Source organism: Benincasa hispida, chromosome 5, assembly GCF_009727055.1.
Source record: "Benincasa hispida cultivar B227 chromosome 5, ASM972705v1, whole genome shotgun sequence".
NCBI classification, from domain to species: domain Eukaryota; kingdom Viridiplantae; phylum Streptophyta; class Magnoliopsida; order Cucurbitales; family Cucurbitaceae; genus Benincasa; species Benincasa hispida.
Genome location: NC_052353.1, coordinates 39,746,888 through 39,773,636, shown reverse-complemented (window position 1 = coordinate 39,773,636; position 26,749 = coordinate 39,746,888). Strand labels below are relative to the sequence as shown.

Below are 26,749 nucleotides of genomic sequence, written 5' to 3'. Positions count from 1 at the left end.
ATCTATTAACCCACCAAGTGGACCATTTAGATATTTTATAGTATTAATAAATGCATCCAATAGATGGTCACACGTGTGTTTATTATCAAGTCAAAATCTTACATTTGCAAAATTACTTGCTTAAATAATTAAGTTAAGAGCATAATTTCCTGATTATATAATTAAGACTATTCGTTTTGATAATGCTGGTGAATTTACATTTCAAGCTTTTGATAATTATTGTATGTCAATTGGGATAAGTGTTGAACATCCTGTAGCTCATATTCATACACAAAATGGTTTAGCAGAATCATTTATAAAATGTTTGCAATTAATTGCAAGATCATTACTTATGAGAGCTAAGCTTCTTCATCTGTATGAGGACATGCTTTTTTGCATGCAGCGTCACTTGTACGCATTAGGTCAGTAGTTTATCATAAGTACCCGCCATTACAATTAGTTTATGGTTATGAGTAAGTAGTTCCCATCTGAGAATTTTTGGATGTTTAGTATATGTTCCAATTGCTCCACCACAACGCACTAAGACGGGTCCTCAAAGGAGGTTAGGAATATATGTTGGATATGATTCCCCATCAATTATTAAATATCTTGAACCCCTGACGAGTGATATCTTTACTGTACGATTTGTTAATTATCATTTTAATGAGACAAATTTTTCAAAATTAGGGGGAGGAATTAAGAAGTCGGAAAAAGAAATTACATAAAATGCATCGTTATTGTCTCATTTTGATCCCATACAGATCAATGTGAACTTGAAGTTCATAAAATAATTCATTTGCAAGATATAGCAAATCAATTACTAGATACATTTATAGATGCAAAGAAAGTAACTAGGTCACATATGCTAGCTGTAAATGTTCCATTGAAAATTGATATCCCAACACAACAAGTTGTCACTAATGATTCTAGAACATGCCAAAAGTGTAGTAGACCAGTGGGTTCCAAAGATAAAAATTCTCGAAAATGAAAAAATAATTAATAGTGAAAAAGACTTGGTTGAGGATGTAAATACCCATAAAAAATCTTCGACATGACTAGTGAGGAAGGTGAAATACCTAAAGATAATAATAATATTTCAATAAACTATGTCATGACAGGAAAAAGATGGAATCGAACTAATGTAATTATTGACAACAGATTTGGGTATAATGTTGCTCTTGATATTATATATGAAAATGAGGATCTTGAACCAAAATTTGTTGAAGAATGTCGACATAGAAAAAATTGGCTTTAGTGGAAAGAAACAATCGAGGCAAAATTAAACTCACTTTCAAAACGTCAGGCTTTTGGATTAGTAGTTTGAACGGAAAAATTTGTGAGGAAAAAAAATGAAAATAATGAGGTCACAAGATATAAACCAAGACTAGTTGCACAAGGTTTTTCACAAAGACCTGGTATTGATTTTGAGAAAACGTATTCTCCAGTGGTGGATGCAATTACATTAAGATATTTAATTGGCTTGACTGTGTATAAAAGTCTAGATATGTATCTTATGAATGTAGTCACAGCATATATATGGATCTCTTGATAATGATATTTATATGAGAATCTTAGAAGAATTTAAGGTACCTGAAACATATACATCAAATTTTCGGGAATGGTATTAAAAAAAGTCATAGAGATCACTATATGGATTGAAACAATCAGAACGGATGTGGTACAATCGCCTGAGTGGATATTTATTGAAAGAAATATATCAAAATAATCCAATATGTCTATGTGTTTTTATAAAGAAAACACAATCAAGATTTGCTTTTATAACTGTATATGCTGATGACTTGAATATAATTGGAACAGCTTTCAAGGCAATAGAATATCTTAAGAAATAATTTGAGATGAAAGATCTCGGAAAAAATAAATTTTGTTTTGGTTTGCAAATTGAGCATTTAGTAGATGGAATATTTATTCATTTGTAACGTCCGGATCCTTACACATTATGATCCGACCGCTACGACATGCATACTTAGACTTTTCTATCATGAGATGAGTTTAGGTGAAAATTTCAAAGAACATATCTAAATTTTATTAATTAGATAGAAAAACTATATAAAAAGTTTATTTATCAAAACACCAGGATCCATAAAATATTAGCGTGGTGGTACAAAATGCATGTGCCTATAATAGTGAGTTTGATGGTTGGCCATTTGAGCGACGTCCAATTCTACCATCTACGTTGTGTACTTACCTACAAAGTCTGTAAAAATATAGGATGAGTATATAATATACCCAGTAAGTAGTTCTCACGTAGAGTAGTGACCAAATGCACAATCACAAGCAACATGTCATGAAAACATATGGTTAGAACCGAAAACGTATAATAACATGTGGTGGTCGGTTATGCTTCCAACATAAATCTCTCCGCCCTGATAGGAAGATGAGAACCTAAGCGAAAACTAACCCATCTGATGATTAGCGGGTCATGCAGTCAATAGGGCCAGAGTCGCATCCAACATCAACCATTAGCATAAACGTAATATTGGACTTGAGGGTGCAACCATACATACCCTGCTAGTCCCTAGCGTAAACATAACGTAAGATAGGCCTAGAGGGGTGCAACCATACATGCCCTGCCAGCCCTGGAAGCATAAATTTCTCCGCCCTGATAGGAAGATGAGGACTTAAGCGGAAACTAACCCATCTGATGATTAGCGGGTCATGCAGTCAATAGGGCCAGAGTCGCATCCAACATCAACCATTAGCATAAACGTAATATTGGACTAGAGGGGTGCAACCATACATACCCTGCTAGTCCCTAGCGTATAAATTTCTCCGCCCTGATAGGAAGATGAGAACTTAAGCGAAAACTAACCCATCTGATGATTAGCGGGTCATGCAGTCAGTAGGGCCAGAGTCGCATCCAACATCAACCATTAACATAAACGTAAGATTAGACTGGAAGCATAACTTACACCTAATTAAAACTTGATTTTAATGTAATCGTGAACAAACATAATGCATGGGGTCCCTTGTAGAGAAACGTGTTCTAAACAAGTAATGTAATATAACAATTAACATAATCATGCAACATAATAAAGGTACACTACCATAGAACATTTAAAGAGAGGGTGAGATAAACTACTTACTGTGATCTAGTTATTCCTTATTATTCTTTATGATTTGATCAGTAAAGTTTTCCCTTTTTAAACTAGAAGGAATTTTGGGCAGTACCTTACCCGAGCTTTTCTCTTTTAACCTCACAGAACTTCCTCACTCACACTTACTTTTTCACATGATTCTTTGTTACTGAGATTTGTTTGAGAATGGGTTAAATCTTCGGCAAAGGGTCCTATTTATAGTAGTTTTCAGCTCTTCTCAGTGTGACAAATCATCCTACAGGTGGCTTCTTTAAAATTACTTAGGGTTTAAGGATTCCTCTCAATAAGACACCTAATCTTGGCTAACGTTTGTCCTTACGTCATCATTCTTTGTTTGTATTCAATTTTAGGGTTTTTCCATGTATAATTTATAAGATCGTGGCCAAATTCAACACATAATCTATGCTTCTGTCCAAATCTCGCTCTTTCTGTTCTCAGAATCACACTCTCTTCAGCTTTCTCGCTGGTTTGCTCTTGTGACTCTCGCTATCGCTAGTCTCACTCTCGCTCTCACTGGTCTCGCTCCCCCTCTCGCTCTTGCTCCCGCTCTCTCCCACTGTCTCGCTGAGAATCTCGCTCTCTCCAATTTTCTCTCCAATCTTGCTAGTTTTCACGCATGGTTGCCTTCACTGTTTGTTGATTCCACTTCCTCTTTTTAACTCTTTCAAATTTTAAGAGTATATGGGCAATTAATTCACCTTCAATTCTTCCAATGAGCAGTGCCCAAACAAAAAGTTATCTACTGCCCGTTGTCTCCTGGATTAGCTAGCGTCCAACTTCTAATTAATCCTCCCTAATTCTGCTCCCTTATTCATTATTTTGGATAATGAATAAATTTCCTATTTTTTCCCCTTCTAAATTTTCACCCGATTTTTCTATTAAATTTATATATTTTTCATTCTTAATTATATATTTTATTTGTTTTCCTGCTTTCTAAATTAAGGTTAGGGCATTACATTTACCACCCCTTTAAATAAAATTCCGTCCGGCTTAACATTTGACATTTAATTTCCTGTATGCGTACAAATCTGGGTTGTTACATCATTAGTCAAGTTATACAGAAAAATTTTAAAAAGATTTTATATGGACAAAACATATCCATTAAATATACGGAAGTCCATTCATTGGATATAAAGAAAGATATATTTCGACCTCGAAAAGATAATGAAGAACTTCTTGATTCTGATGTAACATCCCAAATTTCAAAAAAATTTAAGTTAATTATCTAAAATTATTGAGTTTAAATTTCTCTTACATTTAGAAAATTGAGGTTAAATTGAAATAATTGAAAAACTTTTATTGGTTAAATTGAATTTAATTGATTAGATATTCGAACTTATTATCTTGAAAATATTGAATTTTGCTTCCCTTTGATTTTGAATTTTAGAGCCAACTTAAAAAAAATTAAAAGAGATAATTATTTTCACATGGTTTTGAATTGATTTAAATATTTGGAAGGATTTAATTTGTTTTAAATTGATGGATCTTATGCTTTAATTTTGGTTTTTGAAGCCTAAATTAAGATAATTTGAGGAGTTGATTGATTTATAAATTTAATAGAATCTTTGGAGATTTTGGAGATATTGTGATAAAAATATTTTACTCATCTTTTCAAAATTTGAAAAAAAAATAAAAGAATTAAGATTTTTTTTCGAAATTAAATGAGAGTGAAAAGAGGCCAAAAATTGGGGAGAAAGCAATTCGGTTTTTTAGCGACAGCTTCCACAAAATTGTCGATTGTCGGGGAAATTTGGTCTGTTCGAGACATATAGAATTTCATTTTGAATGGTTGGATCGTTGTTTAAAGCTTTGGTTTGTTCGTAATCGTTGCTGAATAAAATCTGTAAAACTAGAAATTCCCCTTCTCTCTCACTCTCACAAACCCTCCTCATGCAAGACCCTCACTACCAGTCGCTAGCCTAAACAATTTATGCCGTTTGACAGCAACACCTGCTGCCTATCTATGGCAGCCACAAGTCGACGTGCCGTCGGCCTCCACTGCCCCGATCTTTGTTGGAATTTTGAGGAAAACCTTGGGTAAGACTTATTTTTCCTTATAATTTAGGAGGTGAAGTTCACCCATTTGATTTTGGATTAAATTAGTAACCTCTCTTTGGCGTGAAACTTAGATTCAAGATTTGAAAGTTTTGAGACATTGACCATCAAGCTAGAGACCATTTTTCGTTTTGCAGAAAATTGGTAAAGATCGGTAAGTTTTGGGTAAGTTGTTGGATGGTTATTCTTTTGGATTGAGAGTAATGGTGGGAAAATTAAGTTATTGATTTTGGATTTAATTCATGATCAGACTGGCTAATTAAATCGAGTATTGGAATTTGTCTTGGACCAAGCCACAATTTTAGGTTGATTCAAGTGTGCTAAAGAAGTTCTAAGGAGATTTTGTTTTGCGTTTTTTACCAAGTTCAAGTAAGTGGTACTATTATCGGTGCCTTTGTGCCAGGCGACCTAGTGTAGAATTATAAAGTTAACTAATGGATTCTTGAAGCATGATTTTGTCATTATGTTTTACTTGTTGCATGACAGTTATAAGTATTATGAGCATGGTCGAATTTCTAATCAGTACTGATATTATGTATGTGATGCATGAATAGATCAATAGAGCGGTTTACTGTCTCGCCTTGACGCATATTTTATTTCAAAGGACTTACGGGTCTAGTTTCATGTTTGATGGTGTGCTTACGGGCCGTTAGACATGCGTAAGTTGAAAGGTTCACGTTTATGTTATTTTTCCATGTTTGACGGTGTGCCTACGGGCCGTTAGACATGCGTGAGCCGATAGGTTTACGTTCATGTTACTTTTTTTCATATTTCATGTTTGACGGTGTGCCTACAGGCCGCTAGACATGCGTGAGCTGACAAGTTTACGTTCATGTTATTTCCATGTTTGACGGTGTACCTATGGGTCGATAGACATGCGTGAGTCGATGGGTTCACGTTCATGTTATTTTCATGTTTGACGGTGTGCCTACGACCTGCTAGACATGCATATCAAGGTAAGATAGTACGTCTTTCGGTTTTCTTTTCATCATCAAAAATCGATGTAGCTATATGAACCACGGGCTATTTTTCTTTGCTAGTGGATGCATAGCCTGATCCCGTTAATGGGATCACTTACTGAGTATTTTATACTCAACCTTTCTTAATTTATGTTTTTCAGGTAATGATAGGAACGAATCGGCGGATGACAAGAGGGATCTGTGATCGTATTATATAGGACATGTAAATCGCTTCCGCTCAATTTATATTTTCAAGCTATTTAAAAGTTTTTATTTGAAACTCGATATTGGTCAAAATTTTATTTGTTTAAGTTTTTTTTTTTTTCATTATTTTAGGGGCCCCGAACAAAGGTTTTTCTTATTTGTTATTTATTTTGGAAAACTGTCTTTATTATTGCAATTTATTTTCTTCAATGGTCAAAATGTTTTGAATGTAAATGTGTAATTTTGAGTAACGACCCTTATCAGAGTACTCAAAAGGTCGGGTCGTTACATCTGAAGTACCACATCTTAGTGCAATTAGTTCACTTATGTATCTTGCTAATAATAAAAGGCCAGATATTGCATTTTCAGTAAATTTGTTAGCTAGATATAGTTTTCTCCTACAAAAAATACATTGGAAAGGAATTAAGCATATACTCCATTATCTCCGATGAACAACCGATATGGGTTTGTTTTATTCAAATAAATCAAATTTTGATCTAATTGGTTATGCAGATTCTGAATATTTATCTGATCCACATAAAGCTAGATCTCAAACAGATTATCTGTTCACATGTAGAGGAACTGTTATATCATGGTGATCGATGAAACCAACTATAATGGTCACTTCCTCAAATCTTGCTAAAATTCTTGCAATTCACGAGGCTAGTCGAGAATGTGTATGGCTAAAATCAATGACTCAACCCAATCGTGAAACGTGTGGCTTGTCTTAATAAAAATCTTCCAATAATATTATACGAAGACAACACAACTTGCATTACCCAAATCAAAGGAGGATATATTAAAGGAGATAGAACAAAGCATATTTAACCGAAGCTTTTTTACACTCATGGTCATGAAGAAAATGGCGACATCACTGTACAACAAATTTGTTCGAATGATAACCAGGCAACTTATTTACAACTTTTGAAAAATTGGTGCACAACATTGGAATGCGGCGACTTAGAGATCTTAAGAGATGTTTTCATAAGGGGAGTAAATATATTGTATTCTTTTAGATTATATAAAATATGTACTCTTTTTCCTTCCCTAGGAGTCATTAGGTTTTTCTAGTAAGGTTTTAAGGAGGCATATTATATATATATATATATATATATATATATATGTGGATATATAAGGGGGAGTATTATGAATATTATAATAATAAATAGATGTTCATTGCTTAGTGTACCAAAGGTATGTGTCACCCTTCATGTTGTCTATATGTCTTGTAATTATTCATGTCTGACGTCCATGTAAGCCCACATCCTACTTGTCACTTTGTCTATAAATAGTGGTGGATCTTAAAATCACACATGCATGGGTGAGAATTTCACTTCCACTAATTTTCATATTATCCAATTTTATAATATTAGTTATTTTATGTTTTTAGTTATTTTATTTTATATATTTAAAATTATTATATTATATTTTCTCTATATCTGTGTACCCGTTATGCTCCTCAAATTCACAACAGTAAAGATTAATAATTTGAATATTGTGTGTCATCTTCTATGTCATGTACAAGCATACATGTGAACTTTGTTTAAAATGCTTTGAGGATCAAGATCTTATTGATCTCTTTTGTTTATTTGCTTATGTCATTTGACTATTGTCAAGAATATCTATTAATATATATTTTTTTAAAAAATCAAGTGAGAATTGAATTTTATTTATGCAACTAAGGACTAAGATAACATTATTAAACTATTAGTAACTTTCTTTATAGGTCATAAGTTTAAATATTTTCCCTTGACTTGAATTTTAATCTTCTAAAAAGAAAATTCCTAACATATAAATTCAAAGGAAATTATCAAATTTCACACAAAAGCAATATTTTAGCTCTTAGTCATTTTCTCATTATTAAGTCAAGTTAATAATTTAAAACCCCAACTCAAACTCATGATCTATACCTAACTTCCATACTCTCAAACCAAAATATGATATCATCAAACTCATTGCTAATTACCAATTTGTTAGGTAGCTAAATTATATTAGCATATGTTGAACTCAAAATTATTATATATATAAAAGTGCTATATTGAATTTTTATCACCTAGATTGATAAGAAGATTAGAGATTAATTTATTGACACAATCTTACTTAATGATGATAAAAAAAATAATAAATAAAATAAATTCAACAAAACACACACCAAAGTTTTATTTATTTATTTATTTCTTTATTTGGGTGTGTTTGGTAGGCCAACTCCAACTTTTTCAAGAAAAAGAACAAGAAAAATTAGAAGAAACCAGAAAAGTTGGAGAGAAAAATTAAGAATGCTGACGTGACGGTACAAGATGACGTGGACCACTCATTTCATTTAGTTGGCCTGAATGTTCGGAAGAATAATTTGAAGTCAGTCGTCAAAGGGTAATTAAGTCATTTCATGCTAGTGCTGAGATATTCCATGACGCATCTATATTACTATTCAGTATCCACAAACCATATATCTACATAATTTAGAACATGTTGTTTATCACGTGACTCGTATTTATTTATTATTATTTTTTGGGTGTAGGATTCGAACACCTAAGTCAAAACTAATAAATTTTGTGTTAGTTAAATTTACATTTATTTTATAAATTTGTATCTTTAAACTTATTAAACTTTATCATTTATTAGTTTAGACTTTCAATTTTGTCAAATTGAATGATAACTTAATATATTATCTTTTTTACTGATTCACGTGTTAAATTATTAGATTTTATAGATGTATATAATTTATTTCAACTTAAAGTTATTTTGTTAATATTTGTTTAGCATTAGATTTATATTAGTATAAATAATTTAATAAGTCAAAATGAACATAATTCATGTATTTAATTTAATAACTTTGAACATAATTCATGCATTTCATAAATCATTTTAAACATGAGAATACTTCTTTTTAATGAATTCTCAAATGTAAACGTATCAAAAGAGTAGAAACTGAACATTTTTCCATGATTAAGGTTCATATTCCAACATTTATAAAAAATTTGATGCAATTTGATGAAATGGAAATTTTAGAATAAAATTAATACAACATGCAAATTTAGGAGTAAATATCTTGAATCTCATTACCTATTTCTAAGTTCAATCTTTTTTTTTTTAATGGTGATACAATTAATTATTTATTTTATTCATATAACAAATAAATGATGTAGGCCTTGTTTGATGACTATTCGAATTTCAATTTAGTTTTAAAAAATTATACTTATAAACACTATTTGTGTCATAGAGTTTATTTATTTATTTAATCTACTTTTGTGAAGAATTTTAAGAACCAAGCCAAATTTTTTGAAAACTAAAAAAATATAGTTTTTGAAAACCTTTTAAACTTTTGTGATTTGATTAAAAAATTACATATTTGCTTCGGAATGGTAAATCACTCTAAAGGTGTTGATGTGATTTACAAAGCACAGATTTGAAAAATAAAAAAAATAAAAAAAAACATATTAAAAAGAAAATAGTTATTAAACGAAACCATAGTCCTAAACTTTTATATTAATGTGTTTTCATAAACATATCAGAATAACAATGAAGTCATATTTTAAATTTAGGGTTGTTTTTAAATATAGGAACACGAATCAAAATATTTATAAATATAGCAAAACTTTACTATCTATTTATGACAGATCGAGATATACCGCAATAGACTACTATTTGTGTCTAATAGACTAATATCTATGTTATAATAGATACAAATAGTAGTCTTTATAAATAGACTATGATATTTTGCTATTATTTATAAATATTTTCAATAATTTTGTCATTTAAAATATTTTCTCTTAAATTCAATATTTATCTTGAAAGTTTAAAAATTATGGAATTAAATAAAGCTTTGTATATTTAAATAAGATTCAAACCTTTATACATACACGGTTAGAAAGAAAATGGTTTAACTATAATTGTGACCCTTATATGATATTGAAATTAAAATAAAATGTTTAAAATTTAAAATAGAATGATAAGAAATTAAGAAAGGTCCAACTATATAGTTAGTAGAAAGAGTCTACTTCTAGAATTTTGAATCACTCCCATCTCAATTTCTTCCCAAGATTTTTGTCAAAAGTAAGAAACTATTAGTTGAAATGTGAATACACATTTACTTCTTTTCTTTTCTTTTCTTTTCTTTTCTTTTCTTTTTTTTCTTTTTTTTTGGGGGGAAAAAGTAATAATAGAATGATAAAAGAAAGTAAGCAAGAAAAGTTGTTCATTTGTTAAAATACTATTTTAATTTATGAATTTTTGAAACTCATTCACATAGTATATTTTCTTACATGAAAATTATTATAATTATTTAATCAATTTTGATTAATAAAAAAACTTTATGAAATATTAAATTTAAGATTGATTGAGAATATATGAACTAAAATTAGATATATCAAAGAACATGGATATTGGTTCAAATGTATAGATCAAAAAGTTATTTTAACCTTTTTAGTTTATCGGCCAATTAAAAATGAAAATCAATAATCTACAAATAATTTTTTTTAAGTAGAACAACTATAAAAGGATGAAGGATCAAATTTTCGATTTTTAGACAGGAAGGTCATGTCAATTATCGTTGACCTAAGCTAACTTTGATACTTCACACATTTTTAATGAGTAAATGTCACCAAATTAGAACCTTATAATATTGCTACCATTTTTTGGACCTAATTAAATGAATTTTCATTTTCTATCGATTGAGTGGATGAGGCGTAATTAGAGCATTTATTAGTATCTATTTTCAAACGTAATAGTATGATTTTTCATTTCTATTAAATAAGTGAACGAGGCCTAATTAAAACATTTATTGCTATCAATATTTAGACCCAATTGAATGGATTTTCGTTCTCTATATATGTCGATATTAATATTTAGGATAATTGCAAAATCTACATTTAGTAGACTCTATTGTTGATTGACTTCTCTATCACTAATAGACTCTTACTGATGATATGATCCTATCTATGATAAACTCGAATAGTCTATATCTACAAATTATTTTGCATTGTACTATATCTGTGAATATGTTGAGCTTGATTCGTATATTTGCAACAACCCCTAAAATTTATCTTATTACTTTAGGTTTCTAAGATAATGAAATGTTTAAATGATGCTAAAGTAAAGAAGTTATTGATATATATTTCTTTGAAGTTGGAGATTTAATTGCATACCCCATTTGTTGTATTTTTTTTTTTTTTTTTAAAAAAAGAACTAAAGTGAAAATTTATCAATCCATAAATTGGAAAGGTATGTAACTTCTTTATAATTTTTTTTAAATGATATATCAATAGTAGATTAAAAAGCAACCCTAAGTCTTAGATAAAGGTGTTCGTAGGATTAGGTTAGGTTGGGTTAAAACACTTTTTTAGATCCAATTCATTTGTTCGAAACTTCGGGTTGTAAAATTTTTTCAACCCAAATAACCTTTATTAAATAATGAATCCAATCAACTATGAAATATTTTGGGTCAAGTTGGTTTGAGCTACTCAGGTTATTTATTTAAACTTTTGTTATAAAAATAAGTAAAATGTTAATATGCAAGAATTTTATTTAATTATTTTCAAATATCTAATTAAGATTAATAGTTTAATTTCAACTTATATTATAAATTTTTTTCTAATGTGCTAAAAATTATTTTTAGGAGTGCATTCTATTCTATGAAGTACAGATATTTCAACTTACATTACTACTATCGCAAAGAATCAGTATTTATAACTTACATTACTGCAATAGTAGAAATATCTGTGCTAAAAACTATTCTATGAAACATAGATATTTCGTATGAGGCAAAGAATCAGTATCAGATACGTATCGGATACTGATATTTTCAGATATTTCCCAGAGACATATCTGACACGCGATTTGACGTATCTATACTTTCAGATATTTTCCAGATACGTATCTGACACGTGATTTGACGTATCTATTTTTATGCATATTTTTTTAAAAAAAGACAAGTAACTCATTTAATCTTTCACAATCTAAAATTAGGCAATCTATTTAAAAAACTCATTACTCGAGTTCAAAACTAGAAGAAAAAAAAAACAGACCAAACCCGAGATTAGAATCATCTAATTTCCATCTTCACATTTGAATCCCTACAAAGTCCACCAAAACATAAACCATTTGGATATCTTTAACAATAAGTTCTTCGTTTATCTTCATACTTCTCTCTCTAATTTTCTTCTTCTTCTTTGTAATATGAGTCATTTTTCTATTGTATTTTATTAATTATTGTACTTCAACATCTTAGATGTTGCTTTTATTATATTGTATTTCAGTGTTTGTATTCTATTTTGTGCTATTATTATTAACTTGTATGCTAAATTTATTTATATCATAGATTTTTTTAAAGAAAAAATGTATCTTTAACGTATCAGTATCCTCGTTTTTTAGAAATATATATATATATTAAAAAATGACGCATCCTTAGACGTATCCGGAAATTAAGTGCCACGATAGACATTTTATAGTAGTTTAATATATATGTTCTTAGAGATAAGTGCCACAATTGTATATAGATTCTAATAGTTGCACAACTATTGCAAACAAACTTTTGTCATACATATCAACTACAACGATTAATCGATGTGTTGCTTACAATTGTTGCAATAGGATAAACTCTTGCACCAAATATGAAACCACTAAAAAAAAAAATCAATAGTTTGTTTATTTTTTTATTATTTTCTAGCGCATACACTACTATATAATCCCACATATTATAAAAATCGTAGATTATTATAACCAACTCTACACCCTAAACAATCCCTTACCTACTCTATATTTATAATATAATCTTTTTCTTATATTAAAAAATGTAAAATCAATATTGTTGTTAATTTGAAAATGCATTAGCCCTATTTGGGTCGAAATTAAAATACTTTAGCTATAGATTGCTTTAGTAAGACAAATTCCTGATTTTTTTTATACAATTAGTTGTTAATATTTCTTTGTATACAAACATGTTAAAAAAAAAAATTTAATCCTATTTGGCTCATAAAATATAGTTTAACTGTGCTTTGTCTGAAAATTAATCATTGCTTTTGTTCAAGAAATTCTTGTAATTAGGTCTTTAAATCGCATGGGGTTGAAAAACACCAAAGTTTCGAGATTTCAGCCTAAACTTTCAAACCCAGAAAATTCCATATACCAAACATTTCAAACCATATTCATAATTACTATGAAAAGAAATTAAGAACAAAAAGTAAGAGGAAAATAATTATTATAGTTTATTACATGTTGTACAATCTTTTATGACCAAAACTAGCCTTTTGATAAAAATATAGTTGAAAATAGTTAAAGTGACATTTTAGTACCTATATTTTGAAATATTTTATATTGTAATCTATGTACTTTCAATTGTCCATATTTAACTTATAATCTTTGTTCCTTTTGCAAGAAGCATGTAGAATCTTCAAGCCATGTGTTATGGGGATGTAAGTTTTATAAAAGTATTTGGTTTTACTTTTATCCCTTCAGAGTGCGCTTCTTTGAATATTCAAGAGACGATTGGAGTACTGCAAATTGTTAGGATGCTCTGACAGACATTATTAGAGACTCCAACCGCAATGTCACGGCCATCATATTGTGGGAGATCTAGAACTATCATAACTCCTTAAAGCATAGCAAAAACCCCATTGACTAGGGATTTCTTTGCCACAAGATCTTGTTACGCTCCAAGGAGTTGGGGTTCATTTGTTATCCTTCTCTGCCTTTGCCTAGTTCTAGGACCCAGGTGAGTCATGGTTCGTGGTCCCCTCCTTATGTGGGATGTTGGAAGATGAATTATGATACTTTGTGGAATGATTGGTGTGGTTCAGGCAGGATCAACTGGATCATTCGTGACTCCTTAGGGTCTCTGGTCTTCGTTGGGTGCACCAAGCTATACCGCAGGTTGCCTATCAAGTATCTCAAAGGGCTCACGTTGCTTGATGGGTTATCTTGCCTTTCCCTTCAAGTTAGTTCGTGTGATATCTCACTTTGTCCATTATTTGTGGAATATGATTGTATTGATTTGGTGAGGGCTGTTCTTGGTGATGGGGAGGATTTGTCTGAGTTTTCTGACTTTGCAGGTTGTATTTCTTTCTTGTTTGGTTCGACCTAGGTTAAATCTGTTTCTTGGTGCTCTAGGTAGTCAAATGGAGCAGCTCACCGTCTTGCTCGTGCGGTGGTTGAGTTTAGGAATTTTATACATTTTTTTTCTTATGCTTCTTCTTCCCTCTCTAAATAAGATGTTGGGCTGGGTTTTGTTGTTCCTGAGTGGTTTTCCTCAACTATTTTTTAGGATGATATTGGTTCTGGTTTGGTTATTGGTTAATGAATATTTTTTCGAAAAAAAAAAACTAGACTTTTTTTCTTTCGTACATAGTTTATTTTCGTCCTTCACTATTATAGTTTCTCAAATTTCCATTTTTTAATTAAAAAAAAAAAAGACTTCTTTATCTACCATTAATTTTTCATTATTCATTTAACCAGAATCTCCATATGCAACCTACTATTTTCAAAAAAAAAAAAAATTATCCATGCAAATAATAGTTATTAATCAGGTACTAGAAGAATAGAAAGAAGGTTTTACATTACGCTTTTATAAAATAATATATACAAAAAAAGTTAAAATAAAATTTCCTAAAATGATTTTCTTATCCATGATTTTCAAATATTTAAAAAAATAAAAAAAGAATACTAAAATGTTTAAAAAATAAATTAAAATAAACATGAAACTCCTCATCCAAAATTAGCAAGACATCATAAACCCATATTGTTCATACATATGGGTGTGAATATTTTCAATACTTTCATAATATTTCCAATTTTTTTTTTAGTGTTTTCTTATATTAAAATCAAATCCATTGATATATAAAAACATAGAGGTGTTGATAGGAAAGTTTGGGTCGAAAAGTATAATTAGTTTTTTTTTTTTTTTTAATACAACAAAAGTTGGGTCGATCTTCAAATAACTTTATAAGAATGAGTACATATCAAGTTCCAATGAGCTAGCCAACATGAACATAGGTCGTATTTACCAATTCTAAAAATAGATATAATCGTAATGTGATTCTATTGATAAATCAATCGTAATGTAAAACAATTGCAAACATAATTGGATTGCTTAATCAAATTTACTTATAATTATATAGTAATAGTAACAAATTCATAATTCTCATGTTGTAATAACAATAATGGTAATTGCAATGATATCAGTGTAATTTCCAAATGCAATCGAATTGAACATCCTATGTTCGTGAATCAGTTTTCCTTTTTCTATTACATATTTGGAAGTGGCCCATTTTACGAAATCGACAATTAAAGAATACAAAAAATGTAAAAAGAATAAAGAATCAAACACAAATTTACATAGTTCACTAACGGTGTATTAGCTATATCCACGGGATATAGGAAGAACAATTTTATTAAAGAGAATGCTACAAAATACAGAATGAATAGCGATTCTAGGGATAAAAGGTTTATATAGTGCACTTCTATAAATCCTAAGTAAAAAAAGAATTTAATTAAATAATTAAATATATATCAACTTCAATTCTAATCGTACTTAGTAGTTTGAAGGGCCAAATAACATATTCAAGGCATTCCAACAATCCAGATATCAATAATGTATGAAACACAAGTAAACAACATCAAACGCAATCAAATGAGGTCCACTTTTTAGACTACCATTGATTTATTATGTTTTCTCTAGAGAATAAACGTGGTCATAGTTCAACTGCTATAAACACATGTATCCTTCGATAAAGATGTTAGAGATTTAAATCTTTGACCCGCATGTTATTGGACTTTAAAAAAATATATATGTCGGTAATCAATACTCATATTGACATACTTAGGTTAAGATGAAAGATTATGATGCACGATGAATGAAATTATAAGAACATTAACTTTCCGTTCCTTTTTAAAATATCTATTGAATTGAATGTTGACAATGATTGGTATTCCAAATGGAAGGTTCGCCAAAATAATGCTAACAAAATAAAGCTCACATATTCATTACTCAACATTGACGTAATAATAATAATGGAAAAAAAATATATGGCCTATTCTTTTTTCAAATAACTACAGCATTACAAATATATGGTTGGAATTTGAACTAATTTTAGTCTATAGGAGGGATTGCATTTTCTAATTGCAATTTACGTAAGTATAGTTCAACTGATTGAGATATGTGTTCTCAATAAAAAAAAGTGAACGGAATAATTTTATATCTTTGATTTTTAGAAGTTAATTAACAATGTCTTAACTAATAAAATTAGATAAATAATTGTGGATATTTTTCTTAATAATTGGTTGATTGAGTCAATTTTTGTAGATATCTTTTCTTCTATAACTCACTCAAGGGTGGGAAAATTGGATGATTGTTGATATAATATGTTGAGACTTGGTGTCTGGTGATTGAATGTTAACAGAAATGTTGCTCTAAACCACAAATTTAGAAAAAGTCTTTAGGCGTTTACCAATTTAATTAGATATATAATTAATTATCTTTAAATGATAAATTATAGCAAATGCCATTTATCTTTTCTCCCTCGAGTACTATGTTGAATGAAGCAAAGCACTACCAGGAAAATAATGTGGGAAAATGGCCAAATACGCATCGAAATAAGCTTTTTCGATGATTGAAAGCATATCGACATAGTAATAAAAAAAATCTCTCCTCTCTCGATGTCACCAATAATGTTGTCACCGGCCATCGATGGAGCTATGTAAGGGTCGAGGAGGGACACGTGTCCCTCCTCGACTTATCATATTTTGTATTTTTTGAATATAGCATTTAAGTAATATTTAACTATATATTTTTTATTTATATTAAAAATCAATATTTTGAGTGTGGTATAGTGGTAGGGGAGATGCACTTGAATTGTTAAGGGTGTGTGGGTTTGAATCCTCTAATTTTAATTTATAATTTATTTTAAAATTAAATTTTGTTAGTGTTATTATCTATTGGTGTAGTACTTGCCTAAGAAAGGAATTTAGTATTAAAATTTTTTTATTTTTTTCTAAAAAAAAAAAGACAATAATAAAAAATAAATTTAGGTTTTCTAAAAAAATAACCCTTACCTTAAATTTTCTAGTTGTTGCCTCAACAAAAATTTGAAACAAAAAAATAAGTTGCAATTTCTTTTAATCATAGATATTTTTTTTTTCAACCTAAATTTTCCTCTCAAATCTCCATAATATAATATTGAAAAGATATTGTTAACCATTTTTTTTACTTAATTTTTAGTTTGTATTATTTAGTATATATTTATTTTAATTAATGTCAGAATTAAACTATAAGATAATTTTCTCGTTTGTCGTCAGGATATATGTATCATACTATTCACACGTAAGTTTCAAAGTTTTCTCAATCTTTTTAATTTTCATACTTTTAAATATATGTAATAAATCATAATATTTTTATTGATAATACTTTTGTAGGGTTTGTATCAATATGAAGAGATATTTTAAAAGAAAAATAACAATAGAAACTACATAGTCATCATCTTCAAGAACAAAAAAATACTTTTGATTCTGATATATTTTATATAGAAATTAATTTAGGAGAACTACCTGCAGATCTTAGTGTAAGAACTAAAATATATCTTGCAAATCAAGTTCGTAGAACATATTTACAACAATGTCCTTATTAGTCTTATAATCATATTTTTCAATTCAAGAAATTTGGATCGATTTCAAAACATAAAAACTCGTAGAAGACAATAATATGTATTAATTAATTAATGGAGCTATATATTTTTTTTTAACATTTTTTTATAGTTTTTTTAATTACATAGTGCCTCTATACAAAATTTTTTGCTCCGCCATTGTCATAGGTAGTAGTCCTTCCTTTTGACGTGGTACGAGCAACGCCATCCCCTATGTCGTATTCTACTCATTGATAGTTCTCGCTTCTCTCGACAGTAGTTTTCTCAACGTCGATATTATTGTCGGGAAAAATTGTTGTCCATTGAATTTTTTCTTAATAAAATCATTTTAGAGTGCAATTAAAAGAAATTGTTATTTAAAATACCTTTTTAAAAATGTAAGAAGTAAAAATATTTGGGTTGTTTTTAGATATATGTAAATGCTAAGAAATATTTTTAAATATAACAAAATATCATTGTCTATTAGTAATAGATACTGATAAATAAATATTTAACTGTTTATATTAGTGATAGATAGTGATATTTTGCTATATTTAAAAATATTTTCAACAGTTTTATCATTTAAAACAATTATCCAAAATATTTTTATTGAAAATATTTGTTATAAAAGTCTAAAAACTACCCAATATTCCAAACAACCCTTAAATCTATTTTTTTAAAAAAAAAAAGAAAAAAGAAAAAAAAAGTAAGTAAAGTCATTAATTGAGTACGAGTAAAGTGCAATTTCTCTCATGGGGAAAATTATTTCTTACCTAACCCAAATTGCAAGAGAATTAGGAAATATAAATAATATTTTTAAATTCCAAACCAAAAAAACAAGGAAATTTATTTTGTTGGTAATATTTTCCTTTAGTAATCAAAATCAAATTAGTTTCTATTTTCCCAAATAGGAAATTTGGAAATTTATTTCTAGAATGTAAAACTTTTTAGGCTATTTTTTTTTTTAAAAAAATAATAATAGAGACGGCGGTTTGGAAAATTGAAACAAACAATAATCTGAGAAGGGAAACGTGGGTTTAATTCATCTCTTGTCCTAACTTCAAAATTTTAAAATAATAATAAAAAAAATAAATTTNAGATTCGTCTTCTCCACTCGCCGCCGTAGGATCCGCCGCATCAGATCTCCGCCAACCGGGTTTCACCTACTGCCCTTTTTCCTCGCTCCTCACTTCATTATTAAAAATAAATAAATAATAAAAATCCACGGGACCACCTCCTAATTACTCTTACCTTATAATAATCAATATTGGACACGTGTTCAAAATCTATACTTTTTAATATAAACATTTTAATTAATTTTGATACGATTAGCCATGAATGGGAGTAGTACGTCAACGAGAGTATTGTTAGTTGGTCGAAATATTTTCTCCTCCTTTGAAATGAGATCGTTCAAAACTTATGTCTCTACATTCGGTACGTTAAATGTTGGAAATAGTCAACATGAATAAAACTTAGATATAATTGACATACACTTACTAAATTGAAAGTTCAAATCTTCGTACTTTCACTTATTGCAATAAATAAAAAAATGGGAAAAACATCCATACTTATATTATGGTAGTGAAACTTTACCCTTGATTTTAATTAATTAAGGAAAATTTTCAAAAATAGAAAAATAAAGGAAACTATTTACACAAAAGAGCAAAATTTTAATTTTCTTTGATAGACGCTGATAGAAGTTTATTAATGCTATCAGTAATAGAAACTGATAGAAATTTATCAGTGTCGATTAATATATTTTTTTTGTTTTTTTTTTACTATTTCTGTAAATAGTTTAATATTTTTTCTATTAGCGAAAACTTTCCATTAATTAATTAGTGTCTTAATCAATTTTTTAGTACAATTATAAGGATTGTGGATCAAAAATGTCTTAATCAATTGGTTATGCTCAAGTTCGTTTGAATAATAACTAATTGATACATGCTTTATAATATAAATAAATAACTTTTCTTATATTAATATAGCATAAATAACTTTTCTTATATTAATATAGTATAAATACTACTTTTATAATTCAATCATTTAAGATGAATACTCTAGAATTAGAGATGGTAGATTCAAATCTCTCACGTTCACATGTTATGAAACTCATAGAAGTAGAAAAATATTACTATTTATTGTTAGTTAGGTGCTCACATCCAAATTTAAATATTGAGATTTCAAATTTGCGAAAATGACTATAGATATTTTTAGAAAAATCAAATAAACAAAAAAATCCATCGAAAGTATATTTAAATTGATAAATAACCTTTATATCTTTTATAGATGCTTAAATACTTATGATTTATATTATATTCACATTAATATTTTATTTACTTTTTTATATTTTATAATTTTGTACACATTGATTTGTCTCTCATTATCTATTTGAATTTTTGAAACTATTTTAAATTATAGAGGATTTTTTTTTTTTTTTTTTTTTTTTGAGTTTAACATGGTTAAAAAAAAAGGATATAAGGTAAAAACAACATAATTAAATTATTTATGAAGCAAAATTGATAGCGTGTGTGAAAGAACATGTATTATTTGGAGAATATTTTGTTAGTAATTTTTTATTATTATTATTTTGAAATTGTCTTGGATGGAGGTAAAATTGTAAGACCCTCCACTAACTTCTTCTTATTTATATGCTTCATCCTTTGCCATCTTCATCCTCAAACACATCCTCTCCATTTCTGCAACAAAACCCTAACCTCATCTCTCTCTCTGTTTCTCTTTCTCTCCATTACTCTCTATAATGGGTGGCGTTGAAGGAGAAAGAACAACAACAGGATTTGCAGCAAGAGACCCATCTGGGTTTCTCTCTCCTTACACTTACGAACTCAGGTTGGTGAATAAAAACAGAGCTCAAAATACTCTGTTTTTCTTTCTGTTACTGTATGTTCTTCATTTCAGGGTTATATAATAATGAGTAAATGAATTGTGAATTTGCAGAGAAACAGGACCAGAGGATGTTTACATCAGAGTTATATGCTGTGGGCTCTGTCATACTGATATTCATCAGATCAAAAACGACCTCGGAATGTCCAATTACCCCATGGTTCCAGGGTTAGAAACAAACAAACAAACCAACCCAAAATTTACTCTGTTTTTTGCTCTGTTTTTTTGTTTTTGAGTTTAATAATGGGTTTTTTTTTTTTTTTTTTGGATTTTGAAGGCATGAAGTTGTTGGTGAAGTGATGGAAATTGGGAAGAATGTGAAGAGATTTAAAGTGAAGGATATTGTGGGAGTTGGATGCATAGTTGGATCTTGCAAAACTTGCAAGCGATGTGAAACTGATAGAGAACAATACTGCAATAACAAAATTTGGACTAATAACGATGTGTACACCGACGGCAGACCCACCCAAGGCGGCTTCGCCACCGCCATGGTCGTCGATCAAAAGTAAGCCCTTTTATTACCTTTTGCTTACAACCACAATGTTACAGCCTAAAAGTTGAGAGCCACTCTTGTTTTGTTTTGTTTTTCTTTTGCTTTTCCCAAAAAAAATAAAATAAAATTAATTTACCTAATTAGGTTATCTGACTTATTTGGATTGAAGTCAAGTAAATTAAAATTTTATGGATTTTATTGATTCAGAGTCTAATTTATTATTATTTTTTAGGATTTTTTTTTTTTACTTACGATATAGTTAAATTTAATTTAATTTTTATAAGATTTTCATGAGTTACTGATTTTTTTTAGCAGGTTTATTTAATAAATGATTTCTATCAAGATAATTGAAAAACCTAAATGGACCAAATGAAGCAGAATTTAATCTTTTATTAGAGTTTGAATACAAAACAGTCGGCAATTAAGACCATATTAAACCATTATTGAACGAAACTCACAGTTACATAAATTACTCTCTCTACTTATTGAAATTAGTTTCAGGTTAGATCATTACTAAATTCAAAAACTTAAACCGACAAATGTAGGTTTGTGGTGAAAGTACCCGATGGAATGGCACCAGAGCAGGCGGCAGCACTACTATGTGCCGGCGTGACGGTGTACAGTCCACTGAAACATTTTGGGCTGAAGAAAAGTGGGCTAAAAGGAGGAATCTTAGGCCTTGGAGGAGTTGGGCACATGGGGGTGAAACTGGCAAAGGCATTGGGCCATCATGTCACAGTCATAAGCTCCTCCAACAAGAAGAGAGAAGAAGCTCTCGACCATCTCGGCGCCGATGACTACCTCATTAGCTCCGACGAGGCTCGGATGCAACAAGCCGTCGACTCCCTCGATTACATTATCGACACTGTGCCAGCATTTCACCCTCTCGAGCCTTATCTTTCGCTCCTCAAGCTTGATGGCAAGTTGATCTTGTTAGGTGTTATTAATAACCCTCTCCAATTCGTCTCTCCCATGGTCATCCTAGGTAAGTCTCTTTTGTTAATTATCTTCAATCCTCACTACACTCCATAGGTTTAACTCTAAATTTCATATTTGGGTTTCGAATTTTTTTTTTTGTTGTCTAAATTCAACTTGTGTGGTTATCAAATATTAATTAAGATAGAAATAACGAATCTCATCAATATAGACCGAAAATTGTATGTGTTCTAATAACCACTTGTTATGAATTTGAAATACTTATACTGTTTCTATCTCATACATCTAACGGTGTAAAATTGTCAGTCACGTGACGACCCTCCAAATAATAGAGTGCATATAGATTTTTTAATAAGTTAATCACATCCCTATGTGTGTAATAGATATATCGGGTCAACTAACTTGGTAACAAATAAATTTAATCATTTATTTATATTAAAAATAAATAATTAGATAAAAGTACACTACTTATGTGTCAAAGAGATTAGGTTATGAAGGGTTACAAATAAATTTAATCTTATTTTTAGTTCAATGGTCGATTACGAGAGTGATGAACCATCGACTTTTGCGATATTAGTGATTGGTGTCTATTATCCAAATGTCCATTTAGTTATTTTCGAATTGGCTAATAAATTTAATATTTTATCCATATGCACTTAACACGTATACCTATCATTTGAATAGGGAGGAAGACGATTACAGGGAGCTTCATAGGGAGCATGAAGGAGACACAGGAGATTCTAGATTTCTTCAAGGAGAAGGAATTGAGTTCAATGGTGGAAGTGGTGAAGATGGATTACATAAACAAAGCCATTGAAAGGTTGGAGAAGAATGATGTTAGATATAGGTTTGTGGTGGATGTTGAAGGAAGCAAGTTTTAAAGAGAATTAATTAGGCTACCATTTTGTCCTTGGGCTGCTGATTATAATTAATTATCTCTACTTTTGGGGAATATATTATGAGAAATTTGGACTTTATTAATTGATGTATGAATTTAACGTGGGAAAGTTTGAATATATATAGTGTTAAAAAAAATGTGTTCTTTTAAGTTTAAAGTTATGAAATACATCTCTTTTTGGTTAGCCAACTTTTGAGGCTATTGGTTCTCAACCTTGGATGGATAATGAACATAATCACATCACATGAATGGTCAAAAAGGGACTAAATTTTTGTTTTTTTAATAAACTAAAAAGATAAAAAGTAATGAGTGTTTCTTTCCCCTTTATTTTGAGAAGAAAAGAACAATATAATATGAAAGGTACAGGAATCTTCAATCTAATCTTGAAAAGGGTTCATAGGCAATTGATATCTATTTAACATACAAAAGAATAATTTTTGGTCCCTTTGACCAATCCAAAAACCCTTTGGTATTCTTGCCTATATACATTAACCCTTTGCATTAGCCTAAGATAAAATTTGGTTGCAATGTAATTCAAGTGAAAAATGGCAAAATTTTAAGTATATGATTTGCTTAGCTTAACAGCTATTGAGAGTGTAGCTATTATTTATATGGTAAAATTGTTTGAAATAGGCTTCAAGTGAAGGTAAAAATGTAGGTTAAATTACAAGTTCTACCACTGAAGTTTTATGTCTGTATTTAACAACTGTTTGAAGCGCTTACCAGATAAAAAGAAAATTTAGAGGTTTCATTTGAAAAAATAGTAAAAATATTTCAAAATATTGAAAATGGAAAAATCAAATTAAATAATTAAAAATAACAGTGACGAATTGTCAAAACTGCCTTCACTTACAAATATAAATACCTACATTCATAAGTTGAAGCTGAAAAATTGCAAAAACATTCAAAATAAACTTCAAATGCACAATAACTAAACAATTAGCACAATAACCAATGGAACTTGTCAAACATCCAATCAACATTTACATGATATGATTACTACACTGCTCTAGGTTAGGGGTAGGGGTGAGTAAGGATGGTCGAAAAACTGAGTCGAGGAGGCCAGTTTTTTTTTAAAAAAAAAACTGATGGGGGCGGTTTTATTGAATTATAGTTTTAAACCAACCCGACCCCGACCAAAAATTTGACCGAACCGCCCAACCCTGACCGAATTAATTAAATATTATATAAGTATTATTGTATTATAATTTATTTTATAACATTTATAATTTATTAATAATAATATACTTTTATTATAAATAATAAAATTCAAATATCTTAAAATTATGTTGGGATTTTGTAATTTGCATGACTAGTTTATTAGGTATTATTTAATGGATATTTGTATATGTTAAAATGATTGGAACATGAAAATCATGAGTAGAGTGCAAAAAATAAATAAATAAATAATGGGAAAAAAGATAACGAAACAGAAAAAGGAAAAAAATAAACAGAAAATGTGTCGTCCCCAATCAGTCCCAGACTGACCCCGACTGGTCGGTTTATAGAACGTGTGCGGTTTTGGGACTTTTCAAACCAACTATGACGGTTTCGGTAATGGTTTTTATGGAAAACCAACCCCGCCCGAATGCTCACCTCTACCTAGAGGTGTTCAGCTGGGTTTGGTTAGGCTAAAGAATATTCTAGACCCAACCTAATTGTTTGGATTGTAAATTTCTTCGGCCCAAAATAATCCTTATTAGAAAATGAATAATCCAATCCAACCCAACCATGAAATATTTGGGTTGGGTTGTTGTTTCAAAAAGAAGTAAAATGTAAATAGTAAAAATCTAATTTAATTATTTTCATATATTATATTACAATTAACAATTCAATTTCAATTTATATAATAAATATTTTCTTTTCAAAATGTTAAGAAACTATTTTTAAGAGTTGTTGGAGAAAAAATAATTCAAAAAAATAATGAAATTAAAGCAATATATGTATAAATAATTGTATTATAAGTAACAAAAAAATATATAGTTTAAAGTTAATAATAAGTTCGGATTAGTTTGGGTTATATTAAGTGTGACCATAAACCAACTCAACCCATAAAATTTTCATTTATTTAAACTCAATCCATAAAATTTTCATTTATTTAAACCCAAACCAACCCAAATGAATTGATAACCAAATCGTAGTTGCATGGGTTGGGTTGGGTTGGGTTGATCAATTTTTTCAGATCATCGGGTTTTTTGAACACCCCTACTCTAGGCATTCATAGAAAATAAAAAATAATTAAAACTAAAACCACCAAAACTCAAATAAAAAACAAAAAGAAACTAGGGATTTAAAAATTTTCTCCTCTCCCTTCGGTTTCCCTCCCAAAAAGAACTTAGGGATTTGAAAACATTCTTCACACAACCACAATGTCTCTTCCTTTTTTTTCCTTTTCGTCATGCTACCACAATACACACTATCATAGAGAAGAAGAAACGATTGAAGAAAAGAAAATCATAGATGGAAGTTGAATGGCTATCGATTAGAAACTGATGAACAAAAAAAAAGTGAGAAAAAGGAAAAAAAACACACCTGAACCTATTGATGGTATGATTCATACACAAACAAAAAAGTGAGGAAAAGGAAAGGAAAAGAAAAGAAAAAAAAAAAAAAAGCACACTTGATATGGTATGCGATTGTGGAATATGGTAGAACAACAAAAGTGGGAAAGAGAAAAAAAGTTCACCTACGGTTACATTTTCTTTTTCCTTTTTATTTTTTTATTTACTTTTTATTTATTTAATTATATTAAAATTGGATTCTGAAACAAAATCTAAACATTTCAAATTTGATAGAAATTTATTGGGTTTCCAAAAAAGTGAAATATATATATATATAATTTCAATTAAGGTTGATACTTTTCCCTCTTAAATTTAAAATTTACAAAATTTTAATTCTTTTTATCAACTTAAATACAGAATTTTCAAATCTCGTGTCAAACATAAGTTAGTTATCTTCTCAATTATATTAGTTTGGCACTAAAACATAAAATTAAAAGGAAAAAAAATCCAATAATTTATTATAATTTATTTAAATTTACAAGATACACAAATATTATAGTTTTTATATATGACAATGATATATTATTATATTATATTATTAAAAATATAAAATTATATAAATAGTAATAATATAAACGAAAAAATGCATGAAATAAAAAAAAATAGATAAACTGTGATAGAATACAAATCTCTAAATGTATAAAAAAATTAAAAAGAATTAGATAAAATTGAATCAATTCAAAAAAATGTTATAAAAAATTGAATTTAATAACAAAATGTATAAATAAATCGAAAAAGAATAAGAGGAAACCAAATTTGATAAGAAAATGTATAAATAATAATAATAATAATAATAATAAATCGAGTATTATAACAAAAGATAGATTTGGATACATATTCATGGAGCAAAATCAGGAAGATAAAAGATTCTATTATAATAACTAATCACGAAAAAAAATGATGGTTAAAAACTCATAAATCTACGTTACAATTACATTGTATGTGTAAATGTAGATTAGTTAAATCTCATAGCTTCATATTACTATTACACTATATGTGTAACTATATGTTAGTTAATCGGTGAAAACTGATATAAAC

The 26,749-nt window shown here is 29.1% G+C and overlaps 1 protein-coding gene across 1 annotated transcript; it reads left to right on the top strand.

Annotated features, from left to right (window-relative positions):
* The first annotated feature begins 20,585 nt into the window (after positions 1-20,585).
* Positions 20,586-23,339, top strand: LOC120078707 (cinnamyl alcohol dehydrogenase 1-like). The gene is made up of 5 exons (XM_039033002.1): positions 20,586-20,769; positions 20,878-20,991; positions 21,101-21,328; positions 21,862-22,301; positions 22,937-23,339. Exons 1-5 carry the CDS (start codon positions 20,681-20,683, stop codon positions 23,131-23,133), a joined length of 1,068 nt encoding a protein of 355 aa, XP_038888930.1. The 5' UTR covers positions 20,586-20,680; the 3' UTR covers positions 23,134-23,339.
* The last annotated feature ends 3,410 nt before the right edge of the window (positions 23,340-26,749 follow it).

Coding starts and splice junctions, on each gene's coding strand:
- LOC120078707 (XM_039033002.1), top strand. CDS start 20,681: ATGGGTGGCGTTGAAGGAGAAAGAACAACAACAGGATTTGCAGCAAGA. Junction 20,770..20,877: donor CCTTACACTTACGAACTCAG/GTTGGTGAATAA, acceptor GTGAATTTGCAG/AGAAACAGGACCAGAGGATG. Junction 21,329..21,861: donor GCCATGGTCGTCGATCAAAA/GTAAGCCCTTTT, acceptor CGACAAATGTAG/GTTTGTGGTGAAAGTACCCG.